The 23,291-nt window shown below is 39.7% G+C and overlaps 1 protein-coding gene across 3 annotated transcripts in view; it reads left to right on the top strand.

Moving 5' to 3' along the window:
- SRFBP1 (serum response factor binding protein 1) overlaps positions 1 to 23,291 on the top strand; it is a 74,787-nt gene that overhangs the window by 28,969 nt on the left and 22,527 nt on the right. For all 3 annotated transcript variants that reach the window (XM_042453319.1, XM_042453317.1, XM_042453318.1), the window contains exons 2-3: positions 767 to 855; positions 8,289 to 8,361. In XM_042453319.1, the coding sequence (XP_042309253.1) occupies positions 767 to 855; positions 8,289 to 8,361 (162 nt within the window). The remainder of the gene's footprint in view (positions 1 to 766; positions 856 to 8,288; positions 8,362 to 23,291) is intronic.

Here is a 23,291-nt window from a genome sequence, read left to right as displayed (position 1 = left end):
GGATGCCGAAGGTAAACTTTAGAGGAGGAAAAGGTGTTAACATTGGGTTGAGTAGGGAATCACCTCTTTCACATAAGCTCATACATGTATACTCACTCCTGCCTCAGCAGCTCTTTCAGAAATGGGTCATCAGAGAGGTGCTTCTGAGCTGTATTATTGTATTGATCCATATATAAGTTGACCCAGAAATTTTGGGTCAATTTTTGGGCATAAATGTTTTGATGTATAGTCAGGTATATACTGTAATTAATTTTCATGAAATTAACTGGGGAAAATGTAATAAATTATGACTTTTAAAAATGTTAGGTAAAATTTTTATAAATGTAAGTGGCTCACTGAGTGGTTCTCTTTACATCATTTATGTATTAATTTGTTAATTGAAGGAAGTCTTGTACTATAAATATCTTTAGAGAATGTACAGGTGTTCTTGTGGTAGAGTGGGTATATAAATGGACAAGTAATACAAATAATCTGTTTTGGACTGCAGCCTAGCCTACATCTAAGAATATTAAACAGGCATGCATAGGAATGTCTTGGTTTTTTCATAGCTTGTTTCCATTAAGAACTCAGACACATTTTTGGATTATTGGTTTGTTTGTTTTTTCAATTGGTTGAATGATTTGGAAGCAGTTTGATTCTTAAGAGAAATCTGAATTATGGCTTTTGTTAAGCAAGGGAGCTTACTATGCTAAAAACTATTTGTAATCTTGACAATATGTGTGATGTTCTGCATTATATTTTATATGATGATTTTTCTTCAAAACAGGTTGTAAAGATGAGAAAAGAAGTGAAAAAGGTTAGAGTCCTCACAATTCGCAGACTGACCAGACACATTGCAAAGCTAAAATCAAAAAAGTAAGTTGAACATGTTTTCCTGGTTTTTCCCCCCATGTAAAGCAGACTGTGACCAAATCCTGAGTCGCCTTATATACTCATGTATACATCAAAAACGTATGCTGAAAAACCTGGGTCAACTTACACATGGGTCAGTGCGGTATATCTGTCCACTGCAGTGTCCCTTCTGCCCTTTTATAATGCCTGCTTGAAAATACAGTGGTGCCTCGGGTTACGAAATTAATTCGTAACGCGGCCGCTTTCGTAACCCGAAAAGCCTTCGTAAGCCGAATTGCCATAGGCGCTAATGGGGAAAAGCCGCGATTCCGTGCGAAAAAGCCGAAAAAAGCACCAAAAGTTTTTTCGTAACCCGAAAAAACATTCGTAACCCGAAACAATAATTCCCTATGGGATTTTTTCGTATCCCGAAAATTTCGTAACCTGGGTACTGTATTTCGTATCCCGAGGTACCACTGTAATGGGGGTGACAACTCTTTGGCACTTCCCCATTGCAGGGGAGAGAGGAGAGGGTTTGTGCTTCTTTTAGGCTTTCTGCAGATGGACTAAGTTCTTGCCTTAGTCTGTCCCAGGAAACCCTGAAAGAAGCTTCTATTTGTTTTGGTCTCTGCATGGCAGTGGCATCTCTTTGGAGCTTCCTTGCCAGGGTGGGGAGATTACAGGAGATTGGAAAAAGCTGAAAAAAAGCCCCAATCCCCTGCTCTCTCTGCCCCAGTGGTGGCTCTTTGGAGCTTTCCCACTGGGTCAGAGAGATTAGAGAGTCAGGAGAGGCTGAAAAAAGTCTGATTCCCTCTACTGTCTCTGGTGGCCTTTTGTAAGGTCTGGGTGAAAAAATGGCAGTAGTGGTTCTGGCATTTCCCCACCACAGCAGAGAGAGGTCACTTCTCTACCACAGTGTGGAAATACCAAAGAGTTGTCATCGCTGCTATTTTTGTGCCCAGGTGTTGCAAAAGGCCACTGGAGAGAGATGAAGGAGCCAGTGCTTCTCTTAGGCTCTTCACTTTTATAGATGAAAATCTTTCCTTTCACCACTGTACCAGGATTCACCACTGTATAAATTACGCAGACCCCCGTAATTTATGTTCTTGATAAGAACTCTTGCAAGCTCCATATTTATGTTCCTGATAAGAACTCTTACAAGCTATGTATTCATTTCCACAAGGATTTCTACAGATTCAAAAGTATTTCATCTTGAAACCAAGTAGCATTTTGCATGGCCTTCACTTTACTCATTAGGAACATATCTATGTTTACCTTGATTAGTATTCCTTCAGACTCAGATAAGCCATTCACTATGGACTAAACACTCTTCAGATGTACATGTTTTGCTCCTTGTCCTGGCCTTTATTTACATTGCCTGTAAAGATAAAACTTTGGATGTTTTACTGCCTTTTGGCTAATCACAAGGTAAATATTTACTCACAAGAAGCATAATCTATTATATTGTATTGTGAGATGGGTATCATATATTGTATATTGGTTGACAGTTAGATACTACCACATTTTGTATATTGGTTTTTATATAGAGTATATAGGGTTTTTATAGGTTATATGATTACAGAGTTATATACTGTATATAGTTTATTATAAGACTGTTATTTCTATAGATTACTGCTATACCCGAATGGTCATGTAAAGACCCATTTACAGTTGTCCTATCTTGTCTGGCAAATGGCACAAAGCTGTGTCCAGTGATAATATTCAAAAGGAAAAAGATGCCAAAGAACTTTTAATTCAGGCAGGTGTAACTCTTCATGTTTACCCTAAAGGCTGGATGGATGAGAAGGGGACTAAATTGTGGGGTTGGCAACCAGGCACAGGCTTAGATCATATCCATAGTTATTGGTGTGAGATTTGTTATTATTATTATAGTTTATTTCTATAGTGCAGTAAATGTACACAGTGCTGTACATACAAATGATCAAATCAATAAACATAAAACCATGCACATGCCACTCAGAATGTCAAGGATGAAGCAAAGAATATAGTGACTATGGATTTTATCACATGAACTTACCACTGACAAAACGTTGCCCAAACGTTTTGGCAGCGACTCCGGAGGTGGGGTCATCTGTCGCACTTCTCCTACATAATTTGAGGCTTCCCGCTTTCCTTCCGTCACTGAAATGTTCATGGGGAATCCTCGGAGAAGCCATTTTTGAATAATAGAAGATTTCATTATTAAAAAATGGCTTCTCCAAAGCTTTCCCGCAAACGCTTCAGTGACAGGAGAGAAGTGGGAAGCCTCAATTACCTAGGAGAAGCACAACGGATGATCCTTCCTCCAGCGGTTCTGCAATGTTTGGACAACGATTTGGCAGGGGTAAGTGCTCATGTGATCAGGTCCGTAGTTAGCAATGATTCCAGATTATCTAACATTGATACTGCAGCCTTTGAACTTTGTCTCAACAAGCCTTTCTAGGAGCAAAATGTGGCAACAATGAATATGTTCTGCTGAAGCAAAGTTAACAAAAGGAAGGAACCTGATGAAACCAGACATTGATTTGGTAGCAAAATGGGTAAAGGACACTTGGTATTAAATTCCACCAGAAATGATGAAAAAGTTATAGAATCATAGAGTTGGAAGAGACTGCAAGGACCACCCAGTCCAACCCCATTCTGCCATGCAGAAAATCTAAATCAAAGTATCCTCGACAGATGGCTATCATTCCTGATGTATAGCATTAGCAATGCTGTGGATGGCACAGAAGACAATGTCATCTATGAATACAAAGTTTAATAAGCATTGGATAAGGATTCAGTGGATTACAGATAGTGCAGGCAACATTTATGATGATTATGTAATTGTTTATATCCTTTGTTACATGTCCCTTAATTTTACTCTCTACCTATCCATGGGTCATATCAAAATCCATAAGTTTGGCCCCAAAACCTGCCCTCAATTTATACATGAGGTTGACTTACACATGAGTGTATATGATAGATGTGATTCCCTCATCCATGCAACATGAATGGCATAAAACAAAACCAACATTCCCCCTATTTCTGTCTGATTTTTAATTTGGAGTACAGTAAGAAATTACTATATCACAAGTCATTGATGACTTCTTGCACTTTCCACCATAGACTTCTTGCGCTTTCCAGCTTGGGCTCTACTGTACTAAAAAGTTTCTATGAGAAGTTTATTTGACATGAAAATTATAATTGTGTCCTCTTTGTTCCCTTTCTTGGTGAACTTTCTATAGTTCTGTCTTGTTTGTTGGAGGTAGACTCATTCTCTCACATCATTAGTCTCTGATGCCAGCCAGTTCTATGCTCTGAGAGTATGAAAAGTTTTTAATATGAGTTTGAGGTATGGTAAAAAAGAGGAAATCAAGCAAATTCAAGTTCTTGATGTTACACAAGCTGAATAGTATCTGATTTTGACAGATGGGCCTCCCTGGCTTTACTAATACATTCGTACACAAACATAATTCCCTGGATAATGGAAGAGGTCAGGGTGAATGTGTGTGTTCCATTTTGCAATCTCAGGGGTCATTCTCACTTACCATTTAATTCGGTTCCTGATCCGAATTGATGAATCGGTTCAATCCAAGACCTAATTCCCACTAGGTTTGTGCTGATTTCATTATTTCAGATCAGGCACCTGGGGCCCTCCAGTGCAGCTCCGTTCCAAGGGGCCTAGGGAAAGGCCGCCCATGGCATCATCATGCGTTCCTCCTCCTCCTTCTGGACCACTTCCCCTGTGGGGTCCTTCTGAAGGCCTTGTGGGCAGCCTGCACTGCCTCTCCCATCATCCCCTGCCGTTGACCTCTGGCGCGGCGGTGTGGGGCCTGTGGGCCTTGGTGCTAGCAGCGGGGCAGCCCTGGCAGGAACCCTCTTTGCTGCCAGAGGAGGAGGACATCCTTCTCGCGTGGTTAGAGGTAGGAGGCAGCAGAAGGAGGCCCGGGGCAGAGAAGTCAGATGACGGGCAGAGGCCCAGCAGAGAAAGCAGAGACCAGGCGGAGAGGCTGGAGAAGGGGGAATGCTGGGGCGGATTTGAATCCACCTGGTTCCCATTGGGCTGAATTGATTTATTTAAAAAGAAGCAGAAAAACCCAGCGTCTTTTTGATGTGGGTTAAATGGATGAAAAGCATGGTACCCCTTTCCGAATTGCTTCAGCGATTAAGTGGGAACCATGCCCGTTTAAGCCAGATCGTATTGGATCACGATCCAATCTAAACCATAGTGGGAATGAGGCCTCAGTCAACTGGCAGTTGGATCCAAGTGTTCTGCCTGACAAGAAGAATGAAGCACTCTTCCTTTGGTTGACTTAGGTTCCCTGACCAATGACATCTAGTATGCACTTTGCTATATAACTGTTAAACAGGAAATAAATAATTCTAGAAAGAATAGCATGCACAGTTCTACAACACATTCATGGGAAGGCTTTATTACTTCTAAATTGACAATTAATTATAAGTTTGGATATAGCATTAAACCGTAGTTCAGTGTCAAAGAAGTAAACCTACTTGAGTCTTGGAAAAAGTGCTTCCTCTTCCCACCAGTAGATGAGGCAATAGTTTCTAAAATAATCAAAGTTTGTTATTGCATTCAGACTGTTAATTTAAACAATGGTTTGATCTTGGATTTCCCACAAAATGAACTCAGGCTTGCTAGAGAGGTTAAAAACAATAAAAAGGGCTTTTTGGATATGTCTGCAGCAAAAGGAAGGAAATGGTAGGGCCACTGCATGGAGAAGATGGCAAAATGCTAACAGAGGACAGAGAAAAGGCAGAATTGCTCAACACCTTCTTTGCCTCTGTGTTCTCAGAAAAGGCAAAGGGTGCTCAGCCTGAGGATAATGGAGCAGAGGACAGAATAGGGGAAATTCAGCACAGAATAAGTAAAGAGATAGTTCAGGAATACCTGGTTAATCTAAATGAATATAAGTCTCCAGGACCTGATGAAATACATCCAAGAGTATTAAAAGAACTGGCAAATGTAATATCAGAGCCATTGGCAGTAATCTTCGAGAAGTCCTGGAGAACAGGCGAGGTGCCAGCAGACTGGAGGAGGGCAACCATTGTCCCCATCTTCAAAAAAAAAAAAAGGGGGGGGGAGAGGATCCCAGCAATTATCGTCTAATTAGTCTGACATCTATACCAAGAAAGATTCTAGAGCAGATCATTAAATATAGAGTCTGTGAACATCTAGAAGGCAATTCCATAATCACAAAAAGTCAACATGGGTTTCAGAGAAACAAGTCATCCAGACAAATCTAATCTCTCTTTTTTATATATAAAATTACATGTTTAGTAGATTAAAGGAATGCTGTGATCTAGCATATCTTGATTTCAGTAAGGCCTTTGACAAGGTTCCCCATGACATTCTTGCAAACAAGCTAGTGAAATGTGGGCTAGACAAGGTAACTGTTACATGTATTTGTAATTGGTTGTCTGGCCGAACACAACTGGTACTCAATAATGGCTCCTTTTCATCCTGGAGAGAAGTGACCAGTGGGGTCCCACAGGGGTCTGTCCTGGGCCTAGTGCTATTCAACATCTGTATCAATGACTTGGATGACAGAATTAGAGCCATACGTATCCAATTTGCAGATGACACCAAACTAGGAGGAGTAGCTTACACCCCAGAGGACAGGATCAAAATTCAAAATTACCTGAATAAACTGGAAAGCTGGGTCAAAGCTAACAAAATGATATTCAACAGAGAAAAATATAAGGTATTGCACTTAGGACAGAAAAATGAAATGCATAGATATAGGATGGAGGATACCTGGCTTAAGGAGACTACATGTGAAAGGGATCTGGGAGTCCAAGTAGACCACAAGTTGAACATGAGTCAACAGCGTGATGAGGCAGCTAAAAGGGCCAACACAATTTTAGGCTGCATCAATAGAAGTACAGTCGGCCCTTCTTATACACTGATTTTTTATACACGGATTTAAGCATACACGGTTTGAAAATGTTCCAAAAAAGTACAAATTTACCTTGACGTTCCATTTTTTATTAGGGACACCATTTTGCTATGTCATTATACTTAATGAGACTTGAGCATACACAGATTTTGTTATACACGGGGGATCTTGGAACCAAACCCCAGCGTATAACAAGGATCCACTGTATAGTGTCGAGACAAAGGGAAGTAACAGTGCCACTCTATTCTGCTTTGGTCAGACCCCACCTGGAATACAGTGTCCAGTTCTGGGCACCACAATTCATAAAGGATGTTGAGAAACTGTATCCAAAGAAGGGCAACTGAAATGGTGAAGGGTCTGGAAACCATGCCCTATGAGGAGCAACTTAGGGAGCTGGGGATGTTTAGCCTGGGGAAGAGAAGGTTAAGAGGTGGTATGATAGCCCTGTTTAAATATTTGCAGGGAAATCATATTGAGGAGGGAGCAAGCCTATTTTCTGCTGCTCTAGAGAACAGGACCCGGAACAATGGATGCAAGCTACAGGAAAAGAGATTCCACCTCAACATTAGGAGGAACTTCCTGACAGTAAGGGATGTTCGACAGTGGAACGCTCCCTTGGAAAGTGGTGGAGTCTTCTTTGGAGGTCTTTAAACAGAGGTTGGATGGCCATCTGTCAGGGATGCTTTGATTGAGATTTCTTGCATGGTAGGGGTTGGACTGGATGGCCCTTGTGGTCTCTTCTAACTCTTTGATTCTATGATTTCCCCCCATGAGACTTGTTTTAAGCTAACCATAGTCTGACTACAAACATGACAAATCACACATACACTGCTACCTCGGGTTACGAAATTAATTCGTTCCGCCATTCCTTTCGTAACCCGAAAATTTCGTAACCCAAAAAGGCTTTCCGTTAGCACTGGAAAGCCTATAGCTGCACTTTGCAGCATTTGAATTTCGCGCCAAAATGAATTTCGTAACCCGAAAAATATTTCATAACCCGAAACAGTTTTTTCCAATCCAACTTTTTCGTATCCCGGAAATTTCGTAACCCGATCATTTCGTATCCCGAGGCACCAGTGTAGTTCAAACCAGAAAGTGGATGTTTTCAATTTCATCCTTCAAACAATGCTGAGAAAAGGGCATGGCCAATAATTTGAAAAATATCAGAAACACGCATTGAAAATATTTCTCAGATGCATTGTGCATCTAATACCACTATCTTCTTGCTACCAGAACTATTTATTTATTATATTTTTATTCTGTTATTTAGAGTAAAGCTATCCTATTAAAAAAGTCAATAAAATGTGTGAAACAAATACTAAACAATTAAAGCAAGTTCAACAAATTAATTTTTAAAAATGCTATCTCTTTGTTGTGTGGCCTGGTGGAAGTTCATATTTCCTAACACGATTGGGGATAAAGTCAGTTTTGACTTAACCAGATCTGTGTGATCGTATTTTATAGGATTAAATTTTAGAAGAGTGATTGATTGAGCGGAACCTATAGCCATGCTGTTACTAACACACACAGTAATAATTAAATACTTTCCTCTTTCAGGGGCACTGAAGATGCAGTGTTGAAAAACCATAAACGTGTACAGAGGTTACTAGAAGAAATTCATGCCATGAAGGTAATGCCAAGCATTATGTCTATAATATCTAGAACATCTGTGTGGGTCATCTTTGAAATGTCTGTCAAATAAGCTTGTTTTAGCTCTTGTGTGGATGGCTGTAAGTATAACTTCTGGGAGAGTACCAGACTGCAAGCTTTGTGGCTATTTTAAATTTCTGCTTTACTGTTTATTAGTGTAACTGTCAAGGTGCTAGACAAATTTGACTTTTTAAGAGTTGCCAAACTAAATAGTCAGTTCTTTCCAAGAGCAGTGTGTGCCTTAAGTTTTAATTCCTGAACTAAACTATTAATGTTGAATGCCTACGCTGCTCAGAAGCATGGATCACCATTTTGGTAGTTGACATCATAGTTCCTAGTCTTCCCACATGCCAACTCCTTACATTTTTGTGTGCTGCAGTCACTGCCCTAATGTGCAAAGCAGTAACTGACAAAATGAATTGAAACCAAAGTATTTCTTCTGTAGCCAGGGCATTCATTAGCATTTGCATGTCTCTCTTACTTGTTTTACACGGGCATCCTGGCCCATTAGATACCTGGCAGACTCCTGCATAACAGAACTCTTCTATAGCAATGAATAGCATAATTATACAATGTCTTTTCTTTGATCAGTGCTTATACTTTTAAAAGTCAAACTGCAAGGACAATCTTTGAGGCTTAACCATAATATTAAACTGCAGGAATTTGTTTTTTCCTTGTTAATGAATACTCAGCTTTCTCTCATCAGTAGATGGACAGTACTAATTTTATAGTTCATACTACTTCTTGCAAGTATTTCAGATTTAGAAATTCTCCCAACATTAGTGAAAAGTAGATTAAATATTGTATTCAACACTGCCTGTTGCCTGTAGAATATCCTAAAACTATATGGACAGCACATAGCAAACGCTTTGAAAATTTTGTATCTTTTTTCAGTGCTATTGTTTCCTTATTTTCACTATTTTGTGTTAACTATTCTCCGTGCTTTTGACACAGACTGATGCCATGAAAGCAAATATAATAGCAAAACAGCTTACGTTGCCTTTTATATACAGTGCATCCTCGCCTTACGCGGGGGATCCGTTCCGGATCCCGCCGCGTAAGGCGAATTCCGCCTATGCTCAAGCCCCATTGGAAACAATGGGGCTCGTGCGCGGCGGCGCAGGCGCACGCAGGGCGCAACGGGCGCACGCGCCCATTCAATTGAATGGGACGCGGCGCGGCTTGAGTGCATACGCTCAAGTCCGCGTATGGCGCGCCTGCGTATGGCGCGGGCGCACGGTATCCTGTTTTGTTTTGTTTTTACATTTTGCCAAATTTATCTGAGTGAATACTTCAAAATCCAAGGAAATGTAAGGTGCAACTGGGTGCTATTGTTCCTTCTTAGCTTTGCAGCTGAATGTTTATTTATGAAATATACAGTTGTGTATTATAAATATACATCTCCTCCTCTTCCCCACCCCAAAAACCAAAAATGCAAATTCTTTGTACCATTTTTTTTCCTATTCAGTTTTCCACTCTACAGAACTCATTTTATAGCAGTTTCCTCATAAGGAAAGCTATCAGTTATTAGTGCTACAAGTGAGCTGCCATAGAAGTTAAATTCTATGAGTGTTCACTTTATAGCAATAGCAAGTACATTTCTATACTGCTTATCTGTGTACTTAAGCACTCCCTAAGCAGTTTACAAAGTGTAAGCTTTAATTTCTCACAAAATGGTTGAAAAGCATTTGCCAGGTGGGTGACTCAACACTGCCTCCTCATGTCCTAAGGCGCATAAACTAATCTTGGCAAGAATGGGAGTGACTTCTGAAGATTGTACTGGAGCTAATCCCTGGTGGAAACTGACAATGTGTCCTGTCATTTCCATTTGGCAGAAGATCCATCCATGGTGGGCAAAAACATTCCTCTGGAGCATTCTTTCCTTGCCTGACTTTCAGAGCTTTGTACTAGTTTGCAAGATTAAGGTGATCAGAACCCTGCTCACATTTGTTGTTGCTGTTGCCCTCAAGCTGTTTCAAACTTATGGCAGCCCTAAGATGAACCTATCATGGGGTTTTCTTGGCATGTTTCTCCACAGGGGGTTTGCCATTGTCATCTTCTAAGACTGAGGGAGCATGACTCGCCTAAGGTCACCCTATTTGCAAACAATGAAGCAAGTGGACTCACTTTTGCAGCCAACTTTATTTGAAAGTTTACAAGATTCTTGTTTCAAAACTTTTCTCTACTTGAGGTTAATTATATTCACAATCCTTTCATGTTTAAATATACAGTGGTGCTTCGGGTTACGAAATTAATTCGTTCCGCGGCCGCTTTCGTAACCCGAAAAGCCTTCGTAAGCCGAATTGCCATAGGCGCTAATGGGGAAAAGCCGCGATTCCGTGCGAAAAAGCCGAAAAAAGCACCAAAAGTTTTTTCGTAACCCGAAAAAACATTTGTAACCCGGAACAATGATTCCCTATGGGATTTTTTCGTATCCCGAAAATTTCGTAACCTGGGTATTTCGTATCCCGAGGTACCACTGTAGTAATGGCTCTTTAAAAATATGCTTAAGGAAAAAATGAGGAACATAAACTAATTCAGCTAGAAAATTATTTTTTTTCACTTGAACTGCATAAAAGTTCTACATGAAGTCACTTTTTAGTGTGTGTGTGTGTGTGTGTATGTGTAAGTTTATTGTTTAAACCTAAAAGCTGTCACAATATAAAATAGATCCAAACAGTAAATACAAAAACAGTATTAAAAAAAAAACCAAGCCACAAAACCGACAAATAAAACAACATGGTAAAATTAGTAAAACAGACCCATCAACAAAAAACAATAATACAGTATATCATAAGTGATAAAATAATAAAAAAATAAAACTAGAATGGTTCTGGTCACTTTTTAGTACTCAAATGTTAGAAACGACAAGTATTTTCAGAGTACAAGCATTCTGTTTGATGTTAACAGCTGTATTATTTACTATCAGTTGTCCAGCCACAGGATAGCGTATATATGGTAGCAACTGGGAAATTCCTGTCATTAACCTAACTATAACAAATTTGTTATTACACCAAAATGAGTGAGTGGGCCTAAGAAACTTTTCTCCTTGATGTTTACACTTCATTTTTATTAAGAAAGACTAATAGATTTTTGAAGTAATCAGCTGTTTTAAAAATATTCAGAATTGTAAACTGAAAAGCTAGAAATATCCTTCATTTTGGGGAAACAAGATTGGTTAAAAATTCCAGCTACGTGGATGAAAAAACTGGGTTAATTGTTTGCAGGAGTTCTTGAAGCTGTTGGAACAGAAAACTGTTTTTAGATTCTTCAGTGTTCATTTTGCCAGAACTGTATAAAAAAACTTATTTTAAAATACAGGAAAGAGACAAAGAACACTGTGATCTTAGCTAGTTCTCCCTCTCTACGTGATTTATTTCATGGATGTCAAAAATAGCAGTGAAAGGTATAGTGTAAATAAAGGGCATGGAGCACAATATTCTTTGCCTTCCAAGATATTGTAACTAGGAATTCATAGATACAGTTATTTATTTTATTGTATAATATATTCCTAATATATTATATAGTGTAATATTTCATATAAAAATGATGGTGTTCAGCAATAAGCATTCTGGTTCAGTTGTCTCTGAATTATGATGAAGAACTTGGAAGAAATTGGCCATATAATTTTGCAGCCTTGTCCAGAAACAGAATTCTTCTCGCTTTGACTGCAGTTAAGAGATCAGTCTCCTAGATATAACATCCTTTTGTATGTCATAGTAATATTTTAAGCCAGGATTTGTCTGAGAGTTCTTGCCTTGTTAATTAGCAGTGTTTTGGAGAATAGTTTTATTTGGATCACAGAGTAAGTGAAGTAACAGCTGAACTATTGTTATTGTTGGTAACCAAACAACATTTTTCCCCTGGCAAACATCACCACTGAAGCAAGAATTATTTTTATTTATTTTCAAATGCTGGATAATGATAAAGAAAGTATAAGCTTCAAAAGTTGGTAATGAAAAGTAAGGGATCTCTTCTGTTTCCATTTTACAAAATGGTATGCATATGGGGCTGCAATTGCAGTAGTAGTAGCTAACAATTACTTTTACATCTGTGCCAGTGATATACCAGAAAATCCAGATTACGATACTTGGAAAGTCCTACAGAAGACTGGCTTGTGATACCATTTTCTGTCATAAGCATTGATGACTGTTTGGTCTCTTCTAGTCCTGAGCTGTGTTTACAGTATTGATTGGATTTACTGCTAAAAGGATTCTTACTAAATAAATAACATTTGGTCTTCTCAATGACTGATCCCAGGACTGGATGGTTGGATAATACTACAGTACTGGATGATGCATAGACTGCAAATCTTGGCATACTAGCTATATCTATTTTTGTTGCAAGAATGCAATAGTATTCCCTAACATACTTCCAGGGCTGCTCATTAATATTAAATACTGTATTAGCATTTCCAAAGTCATTATTATTAGAGTTGCTGCTTTTGAAATGATTTAGGTAATACAGTGGGCCCTTGGTATTTGCTAGGGTTTGGTTCCAAGCCCCCCTTGTGGATACCAAAATTTGTGGGTGCTCAAGTCCCATTATATGCAGTGGCATAGTAAAATGGTGTCCCTTATATAAAATGATAAAACCTAGGCTGAGCTTTTTTTTTGGGGGGGGGGGGTATTTTCAAACCATAAATTGTGGAATCTGTGGGTTCAGAATCCATGGGTTCAGAATCCAGCTGTACTAATCTTGAAACTTAATGTGGGGTATTTTTTTTACAGTTTATATAGCCTGTTGGTAAATGTGTACTCTTTTTTGCTTTTCAAAATAGGGTAATCTTGCCTGTGTACAAGATATAGAATGTTTGTTTTAAGTAGCTGTCAGCTGTCCCTTTTTAAAGAAATAAGTAAATACAATTGGAAATTGTTACATTAATTTTAAAATGAATTGTTACATTAAAATAGATATAGAGCTAGCATCCATCTTATATGTCTATTGTTCAGTAAATCTTTGTTATAACTTGCTTTAGTTAAGGATTTTAAAGAAGAATATTGGTCATGTAATTACAACCTTCAACCCAGCATAACACTCATTTGTTTGTTCAGCAGTGCAGCCACCTTAGGAACCCAAATAATAAACCCTGGGAATGGATTAAAGAGTTTTGGAACAGGATGGCTGATTGCTGTCTGTGTGAACTGCCCAACAAAAGTGGGCCCTTGTTATACGCTGGTGTTTGGTTCCAAGATCCCCCGTGGATAACAAAATTTGTGTATGCTCAAATTCCATTAAATATAATGACATAGCAAAATGGTGTCCCTTATAAAAAAAATGGAAAATCAAGGTTTGATATTTGAAATTTACACGTTTTTGAACATTTTCAAACCGTGGATGCTTGAATCCGTGTATAAAAAATCCGTGTATAAGAAAGGCCGACTTTATATCATAGTAACTAATACAAGTCCCATGTCTTGCAAATACAGTATTTGTTTTGTTTTGTTTCAAAATAACTGCATGAAAGTTGATCAGCCCTTGGCAGTACTGCTTAGAGCTTTTCAAGGGAGAAGATCGTAAATCATCTACCTGGCAGCTGTAGTTCTGTGTGACTTCTAAAAGAAAACATGATTTTGGGGGACCTAGGAGGCTGCCCTATATGGAATCAGAGTAGTCTAGTATTGTTAACTTTGGCCTGTTACAGACAGCCAAAATAAAGCTGCTTCGAGTCACTTTGGAGGTATGGTATTTCAATGATACATGCGTCCTAAGAGTCCAAAGGCCGCACCAAAGCCACGCTCCAGTCCTAAAGACTGGAGTGCAGCTTTGGTGAAGCTTCCAGACTCTTAGGACTCATGCATCATTGAAATACTATACCTCCAAAGTGACTCGAAGCAGCTTTATTTTGGCTGTCTGTAACAGGCCTTTGCTTGGGAGCAGCTCTTCAAAATTTCAGGCATGCTTCTTTTCTAACCTTACTTGCAGATCCCTGGTAGTCTCTGGTTATTTTCCATCCAAGAAGTAATTGAGTCTAACCCTGCTAAGCTTCAAAAATCAGACAAGAACCTGTATGTTCAGCATTGGATGGTAGTGAGGCTAAACTGTCTCATCTGCCTGGCTGAAGGTTAATCAAGATCAGTGGCAAATAACAATGGCCTGTTACAGACTGCCAAAATAAAGCTGCTTGGGGTCTCTTTGGAGGTATGCTATTTAAATGATGCATGGGTCCTAAGAGTCCGGAGGTCACGCCAAAGCCACACTCCATTCCTAAGCACTGGAGTGCAGCTTTGGTGCAGCTTCCAGATTCTTAGGGTGCATGCATCATTTAAACAGCATACCTCCAAAGAGACCTGAAGCAGCTTTATTTTGGCAGTCTGTAACAGGCCATTATGTAGCTATTAAGTCCAGTTTCCCTGTCTATACCACTCAGATGCTAAGTGGTCCGTCACATCCAGATCTTGAGTTAGGCTTTCTCAACTGGACCTTTCCCTCCTGTAAGTAATGTGTTTGGTATGCATACGGATAGGATAGTTCTGATGCATGGTCAGGATGATTTTCAGCACCCTGCTCAGGATGTTGGGATTGTTCTAAATGTGTGAAATACTGTTTTTGATTAATTATATGCATCTGGAATAATTGTTCACGTAAGTGCAAACCATTTCAGAAATATATTAGAAGAAACCCATCTATGCTGAATTGCTATGATTCATCTTCAGGTCTACCAAAGAATCTCTACTATGGTTTATGTCCTACTTTCTTAAACATAGTTTATATTTCGTCATTGTTGTGTGCCTACCAGTTGTTTCTGACATATGGTGATCCTAAGGCAAACCAGTCACAGGGTTTTCTTGGCAAAATTTGCCTTCCTTTGAGGCTGAGAGAGTGTGACTTGCCCAAGGTTACTCAGTGAGTTTCCATGACCAAGCAGGAATTCGAGCCCTTGCCTCCAAAGTAGCACTCCAGCGCTCAAACCACTACAACATGCTGGCTCTTGGTTCTAAACATAGTTTGTGTTCTGTAATTGGTTCTCTTCATGGTGATACAAAAGGAAGTCTGCAGGAGGTCAGTAGAGTATAGAGATTGCAGTCACATATACATCAATCCCTGTCTGCTCCTTTGTTGGTTTGAAATAAAGTAAGAAAGTAATCTAGCTGCTTATTGCATTGATATAGCTACCACCTAGAACAGTGGTGGACATCTTCCATCAGCTTTACCCCACATTGCTGGTGTTGAGGATAGAAGTTGCAGGCCAACAACCTCTAATTCTCAAAGGCTACAGGTTGTACACCCCCAACCTAAAAGCAGGTAGTGATGTCAAAACTAGGAAAGCTTATTAACATTTTATCCTCGATGTTGCTTAGACTTTAAATTTCATTCCTCCTTTGCTGAAGGTAATATGGGATATATTTCAAGTAAAAATTAAAAGATACAGTCCCAAGCAAATGCTGACACTGAAAACTGAAGGATTTCTAAGGAAATGGAACATTGAAATGGTATAATTTTGGCTTTTGTGATTACCCCACTGAATGATGTTATGACCTAGCTTTTTCCTTTTCTCTAACTTGTTTTTTGTAGCATTGATAGCCAAAATACTTCCCTACAATCAGTTGAGAATGGCAATTTGAAGAACTACTGCTTTCAAAATTACCACAAAATTACTGTCTTGCTAACTGATGCCTGCATCCTAGGAGAAAGGCAGTGAATTATTTTTCCCATATGTGACTACTGCATTGAATGGGAACCTTTTGAAAGTTCTTAGAAACTTTCTAAAAAGCTCAGATCATAATTTCCAGTTTAAATTTTAGACTGAAGTCATTGCTTCAGTTTTGTCTTCAAGTCATCTTAACTCATAAGGGTAGTCTGAGAGAAGGAAAAATACGCATTGTTAAAATGTCTGAAGTTAAATTGTGGCAGAGGAGGAAGAATGGCTTTGTGCTGCAGTATTTGAGGGGAGTCATCCCCTATTGGCAGCTGGTGGTGTGTGTGAATTACATAATCGCATCTGCCTTCAATTTCTAAACTGGTGCAAGTCACACTGTCTTTCTGATTTCTCTGGAATAGAAACAGTTTGTCCTTCACCCATGCTATCCTTTATCTGGAATCTCATACCAATAGAATGAATAAACTTGTTTTATAATGAATATACTTTTGGTTATTTTTTTTATGAGCATGCACTCTGTTTTTTCAGATCTCAACAGAGGTTTGCTCAAATAAATGCAATTCTTCTTCAAATCTAGTGCATGTCATTTCTGTATCTTGATTGGGTAAGGGGGGGAAGAAATTTTAACAAAATGTTTTAAAAACAACAGCAGAAAGTGGACTTTTTGCAATTTCCAGTTCTATAGGGAGAGGGGGCAGTGCAGCCCACAGTGAGTCTGTAATGTATGAAAAATGGGCCTTGGACCCTCTGACGTTGCCCACTTAATTGCAAAGATGATATAATATTAAATAAATTGCATACAGTAGCATCCATGGAGGAGTGGTTCTAGGATCCTGTGCAGTTAACTAAAAACACAAATGATCAAGTCATTAGCAATGTACCCTAGGGCAGCCACAGAGGCAGTGAGAAGCCCTGGCTGCCGGGTGAATATTCACTGGATTCCCACACCTCTTGGGAGCCACCAGCCAGCCACCCACATCTGTCTTTGGTATGAGTGAGCAACAGCACCTTTGAGGTGGCATCTGTAGTGCTTCTGCTCTTAGATACTGAAAATACAGAAATAGTAAAATACAGTGGATCCTTGTTATACGCTGGGGTTTGGTTCCAAGATCCCCCGTGTATAACAAAATCCGTGTATGCTCAAGTCCCATTAAGTATAATGACATAGTAAAATGGTGTCCCTAATAAAAAATGGAACATCAAGGTAAATTAATACTTTTTTGAAACATTTTCAAATCGTGTATGCTTAAATCCGTGTATAAAAAATCTGTGTATAAGAAGGGCCAACTGTAAATAAATAATACCTGAGATCTAGTGCAACCAGGCTGAGAACTGGTCCCAGGGCAAGCAGTGGCAAGGCCTGGCTACCAGGCTTGTGAGATGGACAGCTGGTGGGCTCTCTGGAAATGGATTACAGAGATGTGAACGCTGGGCTAGAATGCAGAGATTTGTAAAATGGTGGTAGGCATGCACTAGGATTGGGTTCCCACCATTTCACAGACCCTCACATCTCTCTGCAGCCTTGCATTTGCATCTCCCCACCCCCACCTCCGCTTACACCTCATTTTCCAGCATTCTGGTAGTGACTTCCATGTGGATAAGTCCCTTTTTGGACAGGGAATAAAGGGATATTCTTTTGCCCTTGTACTCTGTCCAAAATCATCTTGTGTACAACAGTCTCAAGTTTCAGAAGCGGGGGTGGTAGCAGTGGTGGTACACCCTGGCCACCGGGCATGCATTCTGCTTACTCCTTCAGCTCCACTGAGCCCACCAGCCACTCACATTCATCTTTAGAATGAAAAAACAGAAGCTCTGCAGACACACCTGGAGCTTGGCTGGTTCCCAGGAGGTGGAGAAGCTCAAAGAATACACACATGGTGCCTTATGCCATATTATTAATAGGGATTGACATCTTTGTACAGTATCAGATTTGTGTCTCTGACTTCAGGGAGCCCACCAGCCACCTGTTTTGCATGCCTGAACAATGTGTGTCTGGCAGCCAGGCCTTATTTTTTATTTATGGTATTTATACCCCGCCCTTCAGCCCTAAAGGCTATCAGAGCAGCTTACAATTATTATTTTTAATTAGACGGTTCCCTGCCCTCAGGCTTACAATCTAAAAGACACGATACAAAAGGAAAAGGGAATGGTGGTGGGAAAGGGGATGAGGTCCAGTGGTTATTCTCTCCCTCTGAGGCCTGGACCAAGGCAGATAGACTGGAGGGAGGGCTCTTCTTCTTCAGGCTAGCCCTCATGGAGCTGGGCCTGCCTGTTCACTCCCTCGCAGGCTGAAGGATGACAGTTATCATGGAGGGAGGGCTCTCTTTCTTCAGGCTAACCCTGGTGGAGCTGGGCCTGCCTGTTCACTCCTTCACAGGCCAAAGGATGCCTTGCTTCCTCCTCACTAGGTCCCAAGTATTTTATTTTACTGTTTCTGCATTTTTAGTCCATTGTTTAAATGCACAGATATGGAGCCTGTTGATATGGTGGGCCCACAATACATGATTACTTGGAAGTGAGACCTGTTATGTGGAACTTTATTAACCATCATTCACACGGATAAAAATACTCATTGATTTCAGGAGTGTTTTTGACCTCTGTGACAATTACAATATTTTGCAGAGCATAAAAATGTCCAAAGTGCATAGGCATGTTTATGGGTATAGAGTTAAGGGTGTAGCACAATAAACATGGTGGCTTAGTAGTTAAGACGCTGACTGACAGTTGCAAGGCTGGCAGGTCAACAGGTCAAGACCTAGGCATTGCATAACAGGGTGCGCTCCTGTCACTAGTCCCAACTTATGCCAATTTTCCTGCCTTCATGCTCTGAATATAATATATGCCCCTCTGTTTCACAGATTATGTGGTAAATAATGATTTCTATGACATTTCTGTACTTTCAAAATTTACATCCTTTTTTTATTATGCTCTACAATTAGTGTTCTGCTCATTTCCAAATGGGGTTCTTCCATTCCTGTCTCTGATGACATGTCTATCTCCACTTGGTCCTTGTCAGCCAAGATCAAATGGTTGTTTATGCCGTTCTGTACACAGACTAGGGTTAGATAAGGGCTGAGTTACATGCTCAGAAACCTTAGTCCACTGTCTGGGCAACATCTTGGCACATACCTGTTCAGGAGGTGTGTGCCATGATGATGTCTGTCATGCGCAGCATCCAAATGGCGCTGTGCACGAGGAGCGTCATAAGGCCATGGTGCAACCCTTATGGTACCCTTCTAGGACAAAAATAAAAGCCGCATTTTGGGCTTCTATTTGCACTGGATTGGGGGGCGTGGCATGTGGCTGCTGCATCCCCAACCCAGTGTTTCGAGGAGCAGTACAGGGTGCTGCACCTGAATGGGCTGTTTGTACAGCCCCTTACTCCCATCACCCATCTTTGAGCGGACAGAAAAAGTCAATTCTGAGTACTCTCACTGGCTTTTTTGCATTATGTTTCATATACAGAATGACATGAGATATTTTAAGATCTAAAACATTATATTGTGTGGAACAAAATTACCCTAGTGGTAACATACAGTACAGTGGCCCATGGGGATTGGTTCCAGGACCCCAAAAATTCATGGATGCTCAAGTTCCAATAGTGTCCCTTATATAAAATGGCAAAATCAAGGTTTGTTTTTTTGGACTTTATATATTTTAAAAATATTTTCAAGCTGTGGATGCTTGATTCAGTGGATAAAAAGTTCCATAGAAATGGAGAACTGACTGTATAATTGTCCCAACTGTTTATTTGTCTGTGCTGGGCAGCATTGCCAATTTCCAGGGAACCTGGGGAATTTAATTAATTTATTTTCGGGAATTTTGACTGAATATTCCGGTAAATATTGGGGAATTCCGGGAGTTTGGGATTTTGGTAAAACATTCCAGTGAATATCTTCAAGGCTTGTTGGCAAAACTGGTGCTGGTGGAACAACGGACATAACAGTTGGCTGAAATTCAGGGACATTATTTAAAATTTTTCAAGTGACGAAACTGCAAAATGCTTCCCTTGTACATATATCTTTATGTGAACTGTGCAACAAAATGTGGTTATGGGGTATTAAAATGCCCTGCCTGGAATGACAAGGTTAAGAAATGGATTCTTAACATTTCAGCCAAGCTAATATTTTCCTTTCTATTATATATATCTGTCTGCTGTTTCTTCTGTAATTCCATTTTGATGGCATTAAAGTAATGAAAATACAGTAAAATATAGTAATAAAAGTTTTAAATACATCGGGATGGGTAAAATGTATCCCGTTCAGCAGAGTTAAGTGAGGGATTATGACTAGTGTTATCCACAACCATACAGCTGTGCACATATAACTAAAGCTTGAATATTTTACTTCATCTGTACAACTGAGGAAGTGAATTGTTACATGCAAAAGCTTGTGCTAAAATAAGCTGATAGTCTTAAAGGTGGCACAAGTCTGCTTTTTTGTTGTTCCTCTCTTCTTTTTGTACTGAAACTAGCATAGATATCCTTTGAAAAATAGCATCTTTAGAATCACAGTGTGTATATATTCTTTTGTTCTCTTGTCTACAGAATGTAGCAATATGTCCACACCTACCTGATGTTTAAGTAAAAAATAATAGTTGTGAGATTATTTCTTCAGATTCAAAGAACAGTATGTCCCTAGTACACAAGGTTGTATTCTATGCCCCATTAAGTCTCTCAATTCTGAAATGCATTTGGTAGCTATTCACATTTTATGGGTAACTCCTAGAGATTGTGGCGTGACACAGCCAACAAATACAGTGCATGATTGAGTTATTCTCCCAGGTCCAGTGCCCAGTTCTATCAACTACACCTAATTTCTCTTGCAATACAGTTCAGTTGTGTTGGTACTTCATCCAGTATTAAAAGAGGGAATCCAGTTTTTTTATTGTTTCTGACTCAGGGAATCATTAGGATAAGTTTTAAATGTGAATCTTGAGATAATGGGTGTCAAATTCAAATCAGCTCTCTTCACTGGGTCAGGCAGAGATACCGTTGAACTCACGGTGAATTGTAAATTATAAAGCAGCTGGTAAAATCATTTTTCAGAAGTAATGAGAGTGTTTTTTTTTCCTTTGCTTGGCAACAAACTTTAAATGATATTTCCATCTGCAAAGCTTAGTGTAAATTTGACCACAGTAGCAGTCACAAGACTGGAGCTTGCATCACCATGCTATGGCAAAATATTTCACCCCTATTATTTCAAATCAACAGTTCTTGACTTGATGCATTGCTTGCATTTCTCAATCAATTTTAAAAGAAGATTGCTGGAACTGAAGTTCAGTAAAATGAATGAAGCTTAAACACTATCCATATTTGTAGCCTATTGAAATAATACCTCATTCTTCTCTTTTCTTTATATTCAGTCTTACTTGGATAGTGTATCTTATAGAATTCCCAGTGGACAGAAGAGCACAAGTTTGAATTTAATGGTTGCTCAGAGGCTGCACCAAGTGTGGCCAAAACTGGTCATGAAAGGAACAGTTTTGGGATTTATTAGGACTGTTTTGGAGATTAAAAAAATTAATTACCAATTTTTAGTCAAGTTTCCAGGTTTGAAAATTTGAATGTTTCCTGTTAAGTGTCATCAGATCAGATCTGATGCTATGAATGAGAGACCTCCAAAGGCATTCATAATCATCAACAGCCCTACTCCATTTTTTCACTCAGGACTGTGGCTTCTTTGATTGAATCTATCCGTAATACGGTCTCCCTCTTTTCCTGCTGCCTTCTACTTTACCAAGTATTACCATTTTTTCTAGTGATTCATGCCTTCTCAGTATCACAGATTTGAGCATCTGTGGAAGGCAAGCCCATGTTGTCCTCAGTGGCGGTGCATGCATGTAGTCATACTGCCATTGGAAAAACTGCCCTGAAATCCATCCATCCGTCCTTCCTTCCTGTCTCCCCCCTCCTTCTCCCTCCAAAGCTTCTCTCCCAGGCTTGGTTTTGGGGGCGATTCAGAGGCAGAGGTTGGAGCCCCATCCTTTGGAGGGAGTCAGAGCCTGGTCTTGATCTTGGAGTCCCCTCCCAGGTCCAACAAACCAGGACGGAACCTTCAGGTTCTGAGACCCAAGCCCTGTGCCTGTGCCTGGCATTGGCTTCAGCTCTGAACCACCCCCGAAGCCAAGCCTGGGACAGACCTGTAAGAGATGAAGGAAGGAAAGAAAAGGAGGGGGGACAGAAGGAAGGAAGGAGAGAGAAAGAGAACAGAAGGAAGGAAGGAATGGGGAGGGAGGGGCGGAGGGAGGACTTTAGTACATTTGTCCCTAGTGGTGGCGTGGCCATATGGCTGTGCTGCCATTAGGGACAATTGAACTTGAACATCTGCTGCTTTTGGTATGTGGGGGAGGGAAAGGAATGGATCCTCCATGGATACCGAGGGCCAACTGTATGTCCAATGTACAACAGTCTCAGCTTAGATAGCTTCACTTCTAGGCTGAGTTCAAGTATGATTTGCTCTAGGACATGCTTATTTGTCTTTTTAGTAGTCCATAGTATCTTCTTATCAGCTTTATTTACTATCCAGCTTTCACAACCATACATAGAAATGGGAAGCATGATGGCATGCTAACTTTAGAATTCAATTATATATGTTTGCACTTCAGTATTTTATCACATTCCTTTATAGCTGCCCTTCCAAGTCCTAATCTAACAACCCTATGGCATACTGTATAACTTGAACAGAAATAGAGGCTGCTTTTAAAAAATGATCCACCAGGTTGTCATGTAATGTTTAAACCAGCTGTTCTTTAGTGTTATTGTCAGCAAGCCATTGGCCTTGCTGTGTTAGTTTTCTTTTTGATAAGAACATTTGAGGGGGGAAATTGAAGACTGTCTTAAAATCAATATGGAAGACACCTATTAGATCATCTCATCTGTCTACTTGCCTGCCAGGAAAGATTATTTTTCCTGTTGTACTTTTTTGATGCTATATCAAATTGTGTTGCAATATACCAAGGGGTTGGACTTCTCTCAGAGATCTAGGGGTACTATATAATTGAACCCACACTCAGCAATGCTTTTTTTACCTGTTGTGGAAAATATTGTCTAGTGCTGTTTTAAAATATTCTTGGCTATGTTCCTGGTTTGTCAGCAAATTATGATACAAGATCTGTTACAAGTGTTTGCTGTTAGGAATTGTGGCAACTGTCAAAGTAGCAGTATATTAATTTATAAAGAGATATAAGTGCATATAGCGTTTTAGAGAGATTCATATGCAAAAGAAAGAAAAGAAAGAAAGAAAGAAAGAAAGAAAGAAAGAAAGAAAGAAAAGGCCAACCCTCACAAATCTTTGTCTTCTACCTGCTTT

Source organism: Sceloporus undulatus, chromosome 2, assembly GCF_019175285.1.
Source record: "Sceloporus undulatus isolate JIND9_A2432 ecotype Alabama chromosome 2, SceUnd_v1.1, whole genome shotgun sequence".
NCBI lineage: Eukaryota > Metazoa > Chordata > Lepidosauria > Squamata > Phrynosomatidae > Sceloporus > Sceloporus undulatus.
The sequence above is the reverse complement of the archived record's forward strand: the minus strand, read 5'-3'. Positions and strand labels throughout refer to the sequence as shown.